General features: G+C 36.6%; 1 protein-coding gene across 1 annotated transcript in view; it reads left to right on the top strand.

Moving 5' to 3' along the window:
• Positions 1-16,183, top strand: part of LRBA (LPS-responsive vesicle trafficking, beach and anchor containing) — a 431,397-nt gene that overhangs the window by 385,970 nt on the left and 29,244 nt on the right. Inside the window, exons 49-53 of the mRNA XM_010576372.1 lie at positions 1,037-1,126; positions 4,449-4,641; positions 7,386-7,439; positions 10,791-10,946; positions 15,504-15,671. Of these exons, the coding sequence (XP_010574674.1) occupies positions 1,037-1,126; positions 4,449-4,641; positions 7,386-7,439; positions 10,791-10,946; positions 15,504-15,671 (661 nt within the window). The remainder of the gene's footprint in view (positions 1-1,036; positions 1,127-4,448; positions 4,642-7,385; positions 7,440-10,790; positions 10,947-15,503; positions 15,672-16,183) is intronic.

Genomic DNA, 16,183 nt, shown 5'->3' with positions numbered 1-16,183 from the left:
TTGCTAATGCCTCATCTAGGTACTCAGCATCACTAGACACTTTGGAGAATGTAGGGCTCAATGCACCATGCAACAGAGAAACTGAAGTATCGGCCCATATGCAGTCTGTTAGCCCACAACAAATGCAAGGTAATTTTACTTAGTTTAGCTCACAATGAAAGAGTTTTGATCTAAGCTGAATGGTTTAAGATTTTCTGTAGTATTAGCCCGTTTCTGTGCATAGTGCAGGGGCCTGAAGAAATAACTTGTTGAATTTTGGCTGCTTGATTTTATCTTTAAGCCAGTGGGCCATTAGGTGGCAACATGGAAAACTAGTTGGACATGCCTAGGGAAGAGGTATAAGTTCACACATTTCAGAATAATTATTTTTAAGAAATAACTAAGCATGAGGTGGTATCTTCATGTGTGCCCTATGAAGAAAGTGATAAAAGATGTTGCTGGAGATACAGAGAAACTTTTAAAAAAACCCTGTTGCATTGTATCTTCACGTTCTCCTTCAGCTGCATTTAATATTAGTCTTGCTGTTGGTACTTTAATTTATCCTAAAGTTGTTTACTCTTTTTGAATAAACATGAAAATAAGAAAAAAGCTCGGTATCGCTTTCGTTGTAGTTATTGCTGTGAAACTAAGCAATGAAGTTTAAATAGAAAATAGAACACTCTTAATACCTATAGAAACTTTTTAAAAATTGACTTTTGTTTCTGACTTATGGTACAAACAGGATAAGCCAGTGTTAGAAAGGAAAAATGGAGCCAATAAAGAGGGTTTCTGATTATAATAGCTTGTTTCTGTTTAATATCATTGAGCAGGATGAGGTTTTGCAGAGTTTCTCATGGAAATAGCATCCACAGTACTAAAATGATTACCTCATTCTCAGTACCAGTGCCAAGCACTTAGCCCCACAGTGAACACACGGGGTTGATTTTCAACATGAAACAAGCCAGAAGTGTGGAATGACATTTTCAGGTGACAGTTATGGTTCTATTGCCTGTAATTAGCACCTCTTAACATGCAAACCTGCCTGTGCCTTTTCCAGGCTGTTGAAGCTCAAATACGAAGTTTTGGACAGACCCCTTCCCAACTGCTCATAGAACCACATCCTCCAAGAAGTTCTGCCATGCAGGTGGTAAGTACCATGTTAACTCTTTGTGACCTGCCATTTTGTTCATTTCCTTTGCTATCTTAAAATTACAAAACCGGCCACTTCGCTTTGCTTTTATGTGGTTGTGGAATTGTGTTATTAAAAACAGCAGATGAATTACGATTTTGTAGGACCGGGAATGTATGCAGTGCTTAACTATTATTTTATTTATTGCTGAAAGGATTGTATTGATTTCTAGTACAGACCTTTTTTGTCAGTGTAATCTAAGAACACTTCATCAGTTGATTTTTTTTAATACCATACCTGTACAGGTGAGAGCCAGTCATCATGGAGACAATTTAGCTAATCTTTGGCAGATTCCCCAGGAAGCATGGATTTAGGAGGTGGAACTTCCTTGTGTTTTCCCCCAGGCATAGGTTTTCCCCTAAAACCAGGATTACTAGGAATTCATGAGCTGAAACTTACATAGCAAAGAATGTGACTAAATGTGTTTTGCAGTAAAGCTAGGGTGATAAAATCCAGGCAGCGAGCATTAACATGCTTTCCCTTTTACCTCTACTTGTGTCTAATATAATTTTATTATACAAACTATTATTTTATTACTGATTACTTTCCATATCATGTTGTGTGCAGTCCTTTGGTCTAAAATATCATTTGTGTTGTCATAGATCCAGAACTAAGTATGTTAAGTGATACTCTGACAAGAGGAGCAAATGGTCTGCTAATTCACAAGTTTTTCAAAAGGTTACATTCCCTTATTGTTAAGATGGACATTTTACAGTGAAATATAAAAAAAGACATTTTCTTCTTCTATGTTCTGTAAGATGTATGTCCTACTCGAGCAGACTAATGTTATTAGATTAAAATCATATCTGAATTGCAAAAGGTTTTAGAAAAATGACACAAAAATCTGAAATGTTTCCAAAGTAGCTTAAAACCTTGTGATGTAGGAGTCTAAGAAATGTAAACTTTCTGGTCAAATTGAGCTTACTAGCCTTTCTCAGATATGTCATGTGTTGTACATGAGACTTGCTCAGCTGACTGTCTCCCCATCCCCATCCCCCTTTCTGCAGCCAGTACATGCTACACACTTTGACAGCTGTGCTGTAGACATGCTCCTGCTCTGGGATCCCATGTACTGGATGGACGGAGCTGATCGTGCTGATTTGTGATCTGCTGGCCCGTTGCACTCCCCACGTAGTGTCCCAGGGCTGCAGACCACTGCAGTGACACGTATGTGCAACCCACGGGGCTCTCTCTTTCAGAAGAGCCCCGTTAACAGGGATGCTGGGGAGCCCAAGTGCCCTCGTCATACGTCCGTCTGTCATGGTGCCATGCACTAGGCACTTGCCCTAATTTAGAGGGATTTGTTTCAGGAAGAGGAGGAACTTGAGAAGTTGATTGTTGACGTATTTGTCAGACCCATTGTTACATAAATAAATTTGATGCCAGGAAGCAGTTTGTGTGGTTTTATCATAATATTTTTCATGACGCTGAATTACTAAAGATTTAGTATGTAGTGGAAGAAGTTAAATTTTATGAAGTTAACTGTTCCTAACTCCTGTGGGGTTTTGGGGCTGAGGTACACACAGAAAAAAACCCCTTAGTTCTCCACTTGCTTTGACCGGTTTTGTGGTTATTAATACATGATTTTATAATAGCACCATATTAAGTGCTTTTAAAAGTAGTATTCCTGGAGGTGAAATACAGTAAGGATGTTTTTCCTGTTACAATTCTGAATTATTTCTAGTTGCATTATTTACTGAGTTTTCTGTTTTCATGTGTGTGTGCATGTATGCATGAATACAGCCGAATTGAGAGCTACCACGTGCTGTGTTAAGTGCACAAGCCATAATATACACCAGGTGTAGTAATTAGCAGTCACACGAAGGCTGCCTATTTGTCTGGTTTTGCTGCTGTTGCTGTATCCCCTTGTGTTTTCAACCATCAGATAGCTGGATTTAATTGAGGCCACATCAGATGAGGCATTACTGACACCTTTAATTGAATGAGCATCCAGGGAGGATTAACTCATAATATTGATTGGCTTTTAGCCACTTGCTCAGAAGGGTGTCTGGGTAGCTTATTAGTTGCTTTTATTTACACCTTTATGCAAAGACTGTAAATAGGAATTCATAGAGCAATATGTTTTTCTAAGTACTCTTAATAACTTTTTAAAAAGGAGTGATAATAAAAATGCAAATGTATTTAATTTTTTTATTAGTTCTGTATAAATATACATTAAATGTATGCACTTACATACACATATATGTAATGAAATATTGCAGGTGGAAAATAGCCAAGAACACTTCACTAGTGTTCTAATTCAGTTATTAGAAAATTACAAATACTAGAGCAATATGGCTACTGGTGAACTAGGATGGTTGTATTTCTACATCTCAATGGAGTTCTCTTTTTTTAGGTACACCACACCATCACAAACCCATTAAGTTTTGCTTTTCCTCCTTATGTTTGATATCCTGATCTAAGGTCTTCAATATTTTGTTTCAACATTTGCAGTATTGTTAGAGAGCTTAGTTAAAAAGTTATTAAACTTTTCAATTTATTAAATTAAAAAATAAAACCTAAAAATATTATGTTGAAAATGAGAGTCTGGATTCATTCCCTCCCTGTGGTATTTCTAGAAACAATGCAGGATAGTGTCTGTAATCACGTCCACTTTATATTCTTTACAACTGCATTTAATTATGTTTGTCCTCTGAAACACATTTGCAGTGAAGCCTTCTACTTTGCATTCATAAATCTTATTTTTGTACACCAGAAATATATACAGAACATATATCTAGTGTATGTGCGTATCTGTTTATTTTAATGTGCTTTCATGTTCTCATCTGGCTTGTAAAGAATTGCAGTCTGCCAATTTAATGCAACTTGAGACAATCTCTGGGAGTGGGAATTTCTTTTGCTCACTTTTTTTTTTTTTTTTTTTTTGTTTGTTTGTTTGGTTTGGTTTGGTTTTGTTCCATCGTAGTTTGACATTGCTTTCCTTGACATAATATCTCTGCAGATACGAAGGAGAATTCTTTTGAGAGAGATAGGCGATTGGAAACTTTTAGTTTAATCTGCTGTGATCTGTAGCACAGTTTGTATATAGACACCCTGATTTCAACAAGGCCCTCAAATTAATAGTGTACATGAAGGTTTTTCTACCGAAAATGGTTGTTTCCACAAGCCTGTCCACTATTACTGCATTTGCTTTTCACTGCAGCTGCTATTGGATCTTGTGTGTTTTAATCCAATCTTCCTTCTCTTGTCCTGTCTTCTTTCCTCCTCCCCATGTTTCCTTTTCCCGTGTATTTGGGTTCTTGTTGTGTGCACTCAACAGTATCTCCTCCTGCAGAGTCCGTTGATGTTCACAGACCAAGCTCAACAGGACGTTATCATGGTTCTAAAGTTCCCATCTAACTCCCCTGTCACTCATGTAGCAGCCAACACCCAGCCTGGTCTGGCCACTCCTGCTGTGATCACAGTTACTGCAAATAGGCTATTTGCTGTAAACAAGTGGCACAATCTTCCTGGTAAGTGAATTAAAGTACGTAGCCTAAGAAATCACTGCCATCAAGCAGTACTTCTGTTGTCTGTTTCAAAATTTGCTGCAGAACTGTTTTAAAGTGTGAAGAGCAAGTCCACTTGATTGACACAGCATGCTCTTCACATGTGGACTTAGTTTCTCCTTAAAAAAGTAATATGAACTATTGTGTAGTAAGGTGTGTAGCACCCAAAAGGTTTGTAACAACAATAGGTTGCTTTCCAGGCCATCGGGCACTATACAAGAAGACAAAACCAGTACATCATCACTACTTGATTGTGGTAAAGTCACGCCCTTTTCTCTTGAATTTGTTTTTCAGTGAGATGGAAGCCTGAACCACATCATGTCAAAGAAAAGTTTTAAAGCATGTAGAACTTGCTTGAAATCTTTTCTGCTATCTTCTTCTAGTTGTTTATAACCACCATATTCTGATGTTAAAGCCACTCAATGAGAATTAGAAGATAAAATAATATGGGAAATCTGTATCTTCTCTAACTTAAACATCCCAGAATTATTAGGTGCTTATGTATTTGTCAATATGAAAGGAAAACAACATATCCATTTGCATAGCAACCAATCAAATTAATTTTCCTTTAAAAATGTGTTGGACTTGAGAATATAGTCATGCTGTTTTCAATTCTAAGGTTCTCTAATCTTAAAGGCACTCATGGTCCTTTCCCTGACTATGACAGTTTCAGGCCCAAGCCATGAAAGGAGTTTATTTCAGTGCTATGCAGTAAATCTGGTCAAAGGCTTTTCAAGAAAGGGAAGAAAGAGTTTCTACTCAAATAACTTGAATAGAGGATATTTGCACCAGGGTAATATTCACATCACTGAAATTCCTACTAAGAAATCTGGACCCATGGTCCTTGATTACATTTTGAAAAAAGCCAGATGACTCCCACACTTTTTCCTAATTCTTACAAATTACCTCTCAACATTGTACAAATAGAAACATCTATGTATTATTTCACCCACCCAAGAAATGCTTAAAAAGAAAGGTGGGAAGGAAGGGAGGGAAAGGAGGCTTGTCTAGATAACAACTTGTGAGCAAGAACTATTTACAGGGCTCTTGACATTTGTTTGAAAGGAGGATGGCAATATCCTCTCATACCTTGGATGTGTGACCATGGTCATATAATATTCAAGGCTTTTAAAAAATAGCCTTTGTGGACATACAACAGTCATGGGAAAAGAAGAGGTCCTAGAGTGGTAGGAGTTGATTTTGATTTCCTTGTAAATCTGCTGGTTGATAATCTGTGGGCAAGCAAACCAATCGTTGAGCGTAGTAATCAACTGTTTTGAGTTGAACAAAACCTTCAGATTTTGGTTTTTCCCTCACCTCTGAAAGGGAGACCAGTAAGCTGTGCCTCTGAGTCACTATTTTTTCATTTAGAAGCATTTTACACTTGTCTTGCCTTTACAAAGAGCTCAAGAAAACCTACAGTTCAAGGCAAACAAAAGCCAACCAAACAAAACCAAAACCTTCCTCACCCCACCTCTTTGAGAGCAGACTGGTCAGCTGCAGACTGTCAATGGAGTGCTACGCTCAAGATATCTGGGTATGGACTCCTGAGACTAGCCTTCACTATTGTTGCCTTCAAATTTTATACCAAAATGGGATCTGCTAGGATTAGAGGGCAGGTATCATTGCTACTCCGTTTCTCCTGCTGTGGGCTCAGCATTGTCTTTACTAATGAGGCATCATGATAAAAAAGTTAAGTTGCCAAGTGACCAGTTGTCAGTGATGTGTAATTAAAAATCTCATTCCTGCTTTTGTATATGAGTTTGGTGGCTTTGCTGACATCTAATGGCACTGGTACCCAAGAGGGTGCCTCCATTTTGTCACGTGGATTTCATGTTTTGTTCTGTGTTAGTGTTTCATTGCAGCAGAACTATGACTTCCCAGTTACTCATGAAACCCTGCTATTGATACTAATTTTTATATTAAGCTATAGATGGTAGATAGAAAAATCATAGGTGTAAGTATTCAGCCATTATTTTTTGTTCTGCTTCCAAGAATGTCTTGTAGGCTGGGGGTGGGGGAGTTTGCTTGCTTGCTTGTTTGTTTTTAGTGAGGCTGTGGAAAAAAAGGCTTTTTTTTTTTTTTTTTTTTTCTTTTTTAACACTGAAGGAAAATTCAGGAGGTAAACATTTCACTGGTATGCCAGGTGCCCAGATGAAATGTAGGTCGGCAGAATTATATATTAACTTCTGTGCAAACTTGCAAATAAATGGGTTTTGGTGATGGATGAATCCTTAAATACTAGATGACTATGAGATTTCCCTGTCTGCATCATAAAGTGACTTTTAAAAAAAAATGTCCTTTGTGCTTCACTCGTTCAAAGCAGTGCTTTAAAAAGTAAAGAGGAAAATAGTATTTGCTACAGTCAGCAGATGGTTGTCACATTTTGTTTTCAGTGCTCTTTACCACTTAATTTTGTTTTGTTGCGACAGGAGAGGTTGCCAGTAAAGCATCTGCTAGAGCTTATGGCTCAGGACCGGAGCTGCTGCTGATGGCATACATTCAGAATAGCACTAATCTAAAATAAATGTTTAATAAGCAGCCTGTGAAAGCACCTGGAATTTTTTTTTTAAATTCAACTGATGCAGAAGAATCTTGAATAGTTAAAAAAAAAGGACGTAGCTTTGATTTGTAAAACGTATGTGTTTTCATGTATTAAAAAAATGCAGAGTTTTAAAATCTTCTTTCCTGAATTCCAGCTCATCAAGGTGCTGTACAAGACCAGCCTTACCAGCTGCCAGTGGAAATCGATCCTCTCATAGGTCTGTCACTTCCTTCTCTCTTTGCGATTCATTAAGCTCTGTATGGTGGCCCTGAAGTGTAGATTACGGTTGTTTTTCACTTGCTGGTTGCTGGGAATGGAATTTTCCTGATAAACCATTTGCATGCAAATTGGAATGCAATGAGCTGTGGCTATGCTGGTATTTCATCAACTCCCCCTCGTTGGTTTGCCTAATTTGAACAGGCCTAGGACGCGTGTCAGTGAAAATTAATATGGATGCTGTAATAATGTGTGATTGAGAATGTGCATGAAGTACTGTCAGGATAATATTGGATCTTTTCATCACTCAGACTTGTTGATGAGCAGGAGCGAGGCACGTTATGATGAATTGGTGCACTGGTAATGTGATGGAGCTCCTTTGCTGAAGAAATTTTCATAATAACAGTGGGGTTCTTAACTGCACCGTGTTGTGAAAAATAAAACCATGGTGCCAGGGTTTCATCATTAAAGGAGATCAATCCTTTCTTCATAGACCTGCTGTTCAGGCTGAGGGGATTAATGTGTAATTGCAAAGTGGTTTCAAAGTTGAAATATATTGCCCACTCCGTTTTACTATTGAGATATTAGTATTCATTTTTCAAGGGTATTGGATCTTTTGATCAGCATCACTAGTTAAATTTGTGTATGATTTTCTTTTATTAAAAAGGAGTGGAGGAATGTCTTTCTCTTATTTAATGACTCAGTGTAATAGATTCAATTCATGACTTTTTATTATAGAGGTTTATTAGTTTATATAGAGCTGATTTTTCTATTAGCATGGTTAGAGTTTGGTCAGTTCTTTCATTACAGACCCAACTTTGGGGAGTGCATACTTGGACTGTAATTCAGGAGCCTGTAGCATGGCAAATGGAACCTTAAACATGATCAAAAACTCAAACAACCTAACCCCAAAATACAAACTAGTTGTAGGACAGTTCGCAGGAGCAAAGAAGACACGATTCCGCTCCCTGCCCCCAATTCTATTAGACTTCTAACTTAGCTGGTTTTTAAACTGTCCATTTCAGGATGGTAGTTTAAATGAAAAAGAAGTGAAGTGGCCAATTATAGAAGCATGGAAAAATCAGAGCAAAAATGAACTTGCCTGGATAGGTTAGAATGACAGGTCTGTCAGCCAGTGAGAATTAATTTCAAAACTAATATGCATATCACAGTAGGAACTGCATTGTATTGGTCTGTAGATAGAGACTGTTGCTTTGTAGCCATTTTGCTGGGTAAGCTCTATGATAATTAAATCAGGAACAGTGTGGGCATACCAAACCATTTTATAGAGCTGAAAAAATGTTTTTCCAAAGTTTTTAAAATCGATTCCCATCTGAATAATGCAATACTTATAAATTATAATAAGGAGGACATGTGCTGTAACTCTCCTTTCCTTCCTGAAATAGATTTTATCCAAAAAATGTTTGGAGCAGGAAGTGTATATTCTGCTTTAAAATCTGCTGTCAAGTAGATCTTAAAAATATAAAAAAACCACCACAGCAAAAAACCCAAAATCACATTGGGCCTGTCCGATAATTTTTCTACATATTGTGAAGAACATTATGAAGGAAATAAAATTTTAATTTTCATTTGCATTTTTCATAATTTTAAAATTATAATTCCATTTTCAGGCTTGCCTTTAATTTACAAAATACTTTGACTTTTGTTTGGTATAAACACCTTTAAAATTAATGTTTACGGTTCTGAGAAATGGTTTAATATTCTCTTCATACAATAGATCTCAGATCAGCCTTGTGATTATATTGAACATAGTTTAAAAGGCTTAAGGCTTTCTTTGTCACTGTTAAGTAGCATCATTGGGTACAAGCAAGTAATTATGTAGATAATATTAAAGGTTTTTAATTGTGGCTAGACACGTTTACCTAGAAATGGCACCTAAGAGGATCACAAAATTACACTTTCATGGTTATAGCAGGAATCTTGTTGCTGCCTTAGTCATAAGGAGGGATTCCTGCTGTCCTCATTTTCCAGTTGCCCAGGAAGATGTAAACCAGCAATGTCCGATATGATTTAGATCCCAGACCTCTTTCTGAGGTGAATTTTTTCGAAGGTCTTACCCACACTGAATGTGTTGATCTGCATGTTTTTTGAGGGGTGTATTTGCCATTATTTTATCATACAGAACGCTTCACTGTGCATTTATAATGCGTTGTTGTTACTCTTTAAGGGGTCCCAACAGCAGTCAAGGCCCTGTTATGTGTTATCTGCGGAGCAAGTGGCAATACCTTGCTAAATTATTTGCTACCCATATGGACAAGACAGTATCAACATTTTAAACATAGCAAAAGCATAAATAAATTAAGGATTTGATATGGAGTAAATGGAATAAGCCCAAGGGTAAGGGGATAGCTAGACTGTGAGAATGGAAGGAAGTTAAGAGTAAAGAAGAGCACAAGACCAGGACAGAGACAGGGCTGGGGGACCACCTGGAATGGAAGTAATGATGCTCCGAGCAGTCTGCAGACAAACCCAGGTCCAGGAGAACTTACTTGCCTGGGATGGGAGTCAGGTTCCCTCGGGAGCAAAGCACATTAGAAATTCTTCCTACAGTGTAGGATTTTCATTATATATATCTATAGGGACCCATATGTGTGTGTGTATATATATATATGCACACACATCAATTAATAAGGGCAAAATATAATATGAAAAATGTGTTCATTAATTGATTCCTGTCCATTCTGTGGGTTCACAATGCAGGATTATCTGGGGAAATAAAACAGCAGGTGATCAAAGTAGGGTTAATTATTTTCTCTCAATCCTAAAGGAGATTGTGGAGATAAGCTGGTTAATTCTTGTGCAATGCTCAAAAAACTGTGAAATGATAGTGACGTTTACTGCAGTTAGCCTTTTTTTAAATTACAATGCTTGCAATGCAGTACAACTTTTGTATGATTTTGAAATCATAATTCCATTGTCTGCTGCAGTTGAGCCACTATATAGCATATATGTATATGTACTGTCTTACAATTACATTCCCTTCATCTGTTTCCTAATTTTTAATTTCCTATACTAGAAGAAGCAGGGAAGGAAGCTTATTACATTTTTATGTATCATTCCTTTTGCAATCTTTCATTTATATTTGTCAGCTGCATTTGACTTAAAGAAGGGCTTTCTTCGATTTTAGAATATATACTACAAGGAATTAGCATTGTTCCCAGAAGCGTAATGAGTATTTTATAGTAAAAGTAGACAGAAAATATCCCTGCCACAAAGAACAAGTAACAGCAGTGAGGAATAGCTTTGGTGTGAACGTAAGTTTCTAAAAATGTGCTTTTGTTCTGTGAATGTGGGTGCTAAAATTTCTTGATTTGTGTGTCTTTCTGTTCAGCCAGCAATACAGGTATGCACAGAAGGCAAATCACTGACCTTTTAGACCAAAGCATTCAGGTACATTCCCAGTGTTTTGTCATCACCTCTGATAATCGTTACATCTTGGTCTGTGGCTTCTGGGACAAGAGTTTCCGAGTTTATTCTACCGACTCAGGTAATGTATTTTTTAAATATGGGAATAGCCTAAAAGATTTCTCTGTTCATCATCAACCTACTGTTTCAAATAAAGAAAGAAGGGGGGCAGGGGAGAAAGTGGAGTATGTATTTATTCTCCTATTAGTAATATTTGTCAAATCTTTTCTTACCTACTGCTACTGTGTGCTGTATGCCATCATTTTTGTGGAATGATGGCAAATATAAGACAAGGAGCTCTTGTTTACCATAGCATCACACTTCAAATCTATATGACAGGCATGCCTGTTCTTACGCTGTAGTTTCCACAAGTAAATGAGTTTTTGTGAAGCTTTGCATTCCAGGAGAATTAATTGTTCTTAGAGTGCTTACTTGAATTTAACTCTGGTTGCTTTTCAGCACCAGAGAATTTTTTTTTTGAGGAAATGCAGGCAAGCACCATAGAATAAGAACAGAAGTGAAGTCTTGAAATCTGGTGCAAGAACATTTATGAAAGCCTTTGAAAGCTATGGTATAATAGAAAAATTGATTTGGAGCCACCAAATTCTTTCATATAACATAAACTGATCGATATAACGGGGAGCAGTTAAATTAGTCTGTCACCTGGCATGTATCCAAACTGTTGAAGTCATGCATGTGTCATGCTAAATAGAAGAGAATCTTTCAATGTAAGAGCTACAGGAATTTAAAAGCCTTGGCACCCCAGAAAAAAATAGGTATGATTTTTTTTCCCTTTCATTATCTTATAATAGGAATAGCGACCTTACTGCAAGGTACTTCTTTGGGATTAATGATCCGGTGTGGTTAATGTGTGTGTGCCATCAAGCTTTCCAGTAGGTTATTAATCCCTAGGGAATATCCTACATGTGTGTCATAATTTCTTAAATATATTAGTTAATAGTGTTTTTCACACTTGGAAAACCAAAATATTTAACAAAACAGGATGGTCTTTAATGAGAATCTGTTAAGACTAGATCTCATGGCATATTTTAGCATATCTGTCACTTTTGCAATTTTAAAGCCTTAATTATAAAGGAGAAGTTCCATTTACTTCGTATTGACTGCCTACAATTCATTATACAGACATCTAGTTAGACCCTTCTTAGTTTAATTTTTTCATTGATGAAAAAAAATTTACATAAAACTGTGAATTTAAAGGAGATCTTCAGAAAAGTTAGCTAGCAGTAATAAATATTCAGTGTATATTCTTGATTTATATGAATAGAGAACTAATACTTTTGTGTTGAAGGATATATTTTACTTTACACCTACGGAAGGAACTTGTATGGTTTTGGTGGCTTTGTCCTGTATCAATCTGAACTACAAATATCTCATTAAGTTACATCCTGTGTAAGTCAGATATACCAGGCACCTCGTTACCATACCTAATTATGGTATAAACCAAAATACAGTTGTCAAAAAAATTGCAGGAGATTTGTGTCTTCTCTGTGTCTCCTGTTTGTCAATATAGCAACTCTAGCTCTAGTTTAAATCAAGTGAATTCAGATGTAGTTTATTTTGCCTCGGATTAAAATGAGAATATAATAGTGAAATACTTATTCTGAAATGGGCAGAACAGCAAGGGAAAAAGATAAAGTGATCAGTAATGCATAATGGCAAGTGATCACAAGTGTTGAATTCAATTCTATTTTAGCACTTACACAAAAAGGGAACCTTTTTCTTATTAGATTTTGGGTTTGTTTGGGCTTTTTTAACAGGAAATAATTTTAACATAAATTATTGGTTCTCAGCACAGCCAGTATAGCAGAAGCACAATAAAACCTTCCTCCAGCAGTGGGAATGATTTCTAGACAGCATTTTAGATTCAGTAGTGCAGAGACTTGAGTCTTATTTTTCTTTTAATTATTCGTAGCACAGCTGTCAAATAAAACATTAACTAGAAAATTTGTTCTGTCAAAAAGGGATATCTGAGCACATACAGTAAAGTTTGATATTACTGTATAGAGAGGACAACTCACATTAAAGGAAACAAAAAAGTTGAGGAACTCTTAGGAGATTAATGTTTTGGTTTTTTTTTTTTTTTACTAATATGAAAGAGCAAAAGCTTATTTCTTGTTTTGATGGAATTGATTGAACCTTAGCTGCACAGTAACAAAGTAAAACTAACAAGGCAGTGCAACTGCATGAACAGCTGTCAAACAAATAGCCTTGAAAAATGTTTGTTTTCTAGAACAGAACCTATAAACATAGAATATAATTGAAAGAGAGATCTCTATAACTCAGCAATGTTTATAGCATAAACTTGCATTCTAAAAGTATAAATCACCTCAGGTAGTTGAATACCTACGGCTATACAGCTGAAAAATATAATACATAATTAAATTATTCTCAAATCTAAACCATGTAATTGACAACTTGAATTTTCAGGGAAAAACATACGCTTGGTAAGATGTTTTTGTATATTGCCAAAATGAGGTTATGTAGTCTGTGAGTGTTTCACTGCTCCTAGCTGTGAAGTTCAGTAACTTTTTCTGACTAAATCTATTGACTGGTCAGCGTCTGAGACAGTTAGGTGACCCTGTGACACAAATTAAAGCCCTGGTGTGCAGAGGTGACCACTATGGAACACTATTGGAGACTCACAGAGATGAGTGAAAGACTCGATCGCTGACTTACTCCCCTTTCTGATACAAGGTAGATCTGCACAGTAAGTGTACCTTCTAGGGTTTTGCCCCTTCCAGTCAGAAAAGGCTCATGTGATAGTACTTCATCTCACAATTTCTCTTGGAGGATTATACTTGCCTAATAAGTTTTGTCAGTGTTCTATGCTAAAGCCGATGTACAGGTTTCCTTTAAATGACATCATGTTATTCTATTTTTTCTTCATGTATTAAAGTAATTCCCCCTTTCTGTAGATATTCGTACCTTTCTCTTTGGTTTTTTTCAGGTTTTCTCCACTTTAATGCAATTACCTTTTTGATCTTCTATTATAAATGAGGCTGTTAAAATTATTTTTTTCTTTTCTCAGAACCACTCCCTTAAGTCTTTTGTTACAGTTAATGTTATTTAGTGGCTTGATATGAATACAGTGCCTTTGTATTGCGCAGAAAGAGGGCTATGAAATGTGTCCTACTAGCCATATTATATGATCGACTAATTGTTTTTAATAAATGCACCAAAATATTTCGTTAAGATGTGCTTAATTTGAGTCCCAATACCGATTTGTGTTACTACTTGTCATGTTACTAGTTATTATTTTTAAACACTTTTCAGGACATTTTCTTTCCCGTACAGTAGTTTGCATTTCCTATTTCTTTTTTGGCTTGTGTTGTTAATCCTTCCAAAGTCATCACTCTTTTCCCCTCTGTTCTTCCTCATTCTTTATTCAGCCCAAAGCACAAATGGATGCATGGGCATTTGGGCTGAGGAATCTGAGGTCACACGTGAATGGCATCACACCTCACACTTCCTTGTGTCACTGGATGCAGAATTTGGCCTGGCCCATGTTACCTGAATGGGCCAAGTAGGCGCATTAAGAAATTGTGTGTGTGTATCTTGTCCCGTCCGTACAAGATCTGCAGTTGCTAGGCTCCAGCAAATGGAGTGAGATGGATTTGAGTGCTTACATTCTCATTTTATAGGATCACGTATGCTGCTGGCAGATCCAGAAACCGGCAGGACACTTGACATGTTTGCTGTGTAGGAGCCAGCCTCTGGCAGGGTGGTCTGGCAGAGATCTGCTGTGGGTGACCTTACATGTGTTTCCTTTCCCACGTGCAAATCCACTATGCATGAGCATCCACATTCACATTTTTTCTGAAAATATTGTCCTGTTTAGTTAAGGTTAAAAGGTAATAGTCATATTCGTGTTTATACAGACTCTTGAATGGCACGTTTTTAACTGCCTGGACTTTCCTTTCTTTTTAACATTATGTCTCTTATCAGCAGTACAAGTATTTGTCCTATATCAATGAGAGAGTTTTTTCCAGGTCTGTCTTCTGAGGTTTCTTGAATATTACAGAAATTCTTAAAAGGGAAGGATGCTGGTTGAAATAATTGGCAAATGTTTAAATGGTGATGCAAAAACCTGGGTACAAGAGGAATTTTTTGTCTAAATCTCCTTTTCTCTGTTTAAGGAGATGCTCAAAAGCTGCATATCCTATATACACGTATGTGCTCTCACACTACCAATTTCTTCTGGGTCCTAAATGTTCTGTAGCTTCTTCTGATTCCATTGCCCACATCATCATCAGCTTTGCATTGTTACTGTTACTTTTGTCAGTGAACTTACCTTAAACTTGTCTTAAAAGAGAATCCCATCATGTTTCCTGTCTGTAAAGTGAATGTAAACATATAGAATTAAAAAAATCCTTCTGGCATGATTGGCCTTTGAATAAAGTATGCTATTTATGGACTGTAATTTTTTTTTTTTAGGGACTACTGCATTTTTAAATAAGTTTCCACCAAACCAAGAAAAAAAAAAAGTACTCTCCACTATAGTCTTTTTGGAACCTTTTTTTAATAAAGAAAATATTTCTAAAATACTTTATAATGTATTTAATTTGCCTTAGAAAGAATAAAAGCGTCATTTTAAAACAATCATTTTTATGTGTTTTAGGTAAACTGATACAAGTAATATTTGGACACTGGGATGTAGTAACCTGCCTTGCTCGTTCTGAGTCCTATATTGGAGGAAATTGTTACATTCTCTCAGGATCGCGTGATGCAACATTGCTGCTCTGGTACTGGAATGGCAAAACCAATATCATTGGTGATAACCCAAGAGGTAAGCAAAACCAGAAAAACCTGTTTTATAAGGACATTTTCTAAAAATGGCTTGAGTGAACACTTTGCATGATAAAGTTTTCAGTAACGTTAATGTCAAAGTACGGTGGGGTTTTTTTTGTAGTTGTGATTAGATCTAGTTTAAAGAATTGAGGGTAAACAGTGCTTGCTTTTCAGCACAAGTAGAACTAATTTTTAGAGTTATAGGATACTGAACATTACAAATACTTTTTTTTTTTCTTGTCTCTCATTCAATTGGGAAAGGGTGGCTCCAGGACTGAGAGAAGGGAACTCTGTTTTTATATTTCCTGTTCAATCTGAGTAAATCTTTTCCTCTCAACATGACCGTTTCATTAAATACCTGTATTTGAGTTGTTTAAAAGAAAAAAGACTGTACACTGCTCCAGTGCAGACTGTATTCTATTCAGCTGTAATCTTACGCATGTAGGTTCTCACAGCAGTACCTTAGCTATCAATAGAGTTATACAGACAGTGAATTTTAACTTAGACTAA

The sequence above is a fragment of the Haliaeetus leucocephalus genome, unplaced genomic scaffold (assembly GCF_000737465.1).
Source record: "Haliaeetus leucocephalus isolate CR32 unplaced genomic scaffold, Haliaeetus_leucocephalus-4.0 Scaffold21, whole genome shotgun sequence".
Taxonomy (NCBI): Eukaryota; Metazoa; Chordata; class Aves; order Accipitriformes; family Accipitridae; genus Haliaeetus; species Haliaeetus leucocephalus.
Note: the sequence above shows the minus strand (reverse complement) of the source record. Positions and strands in the feature narration are given on the sequence as shown.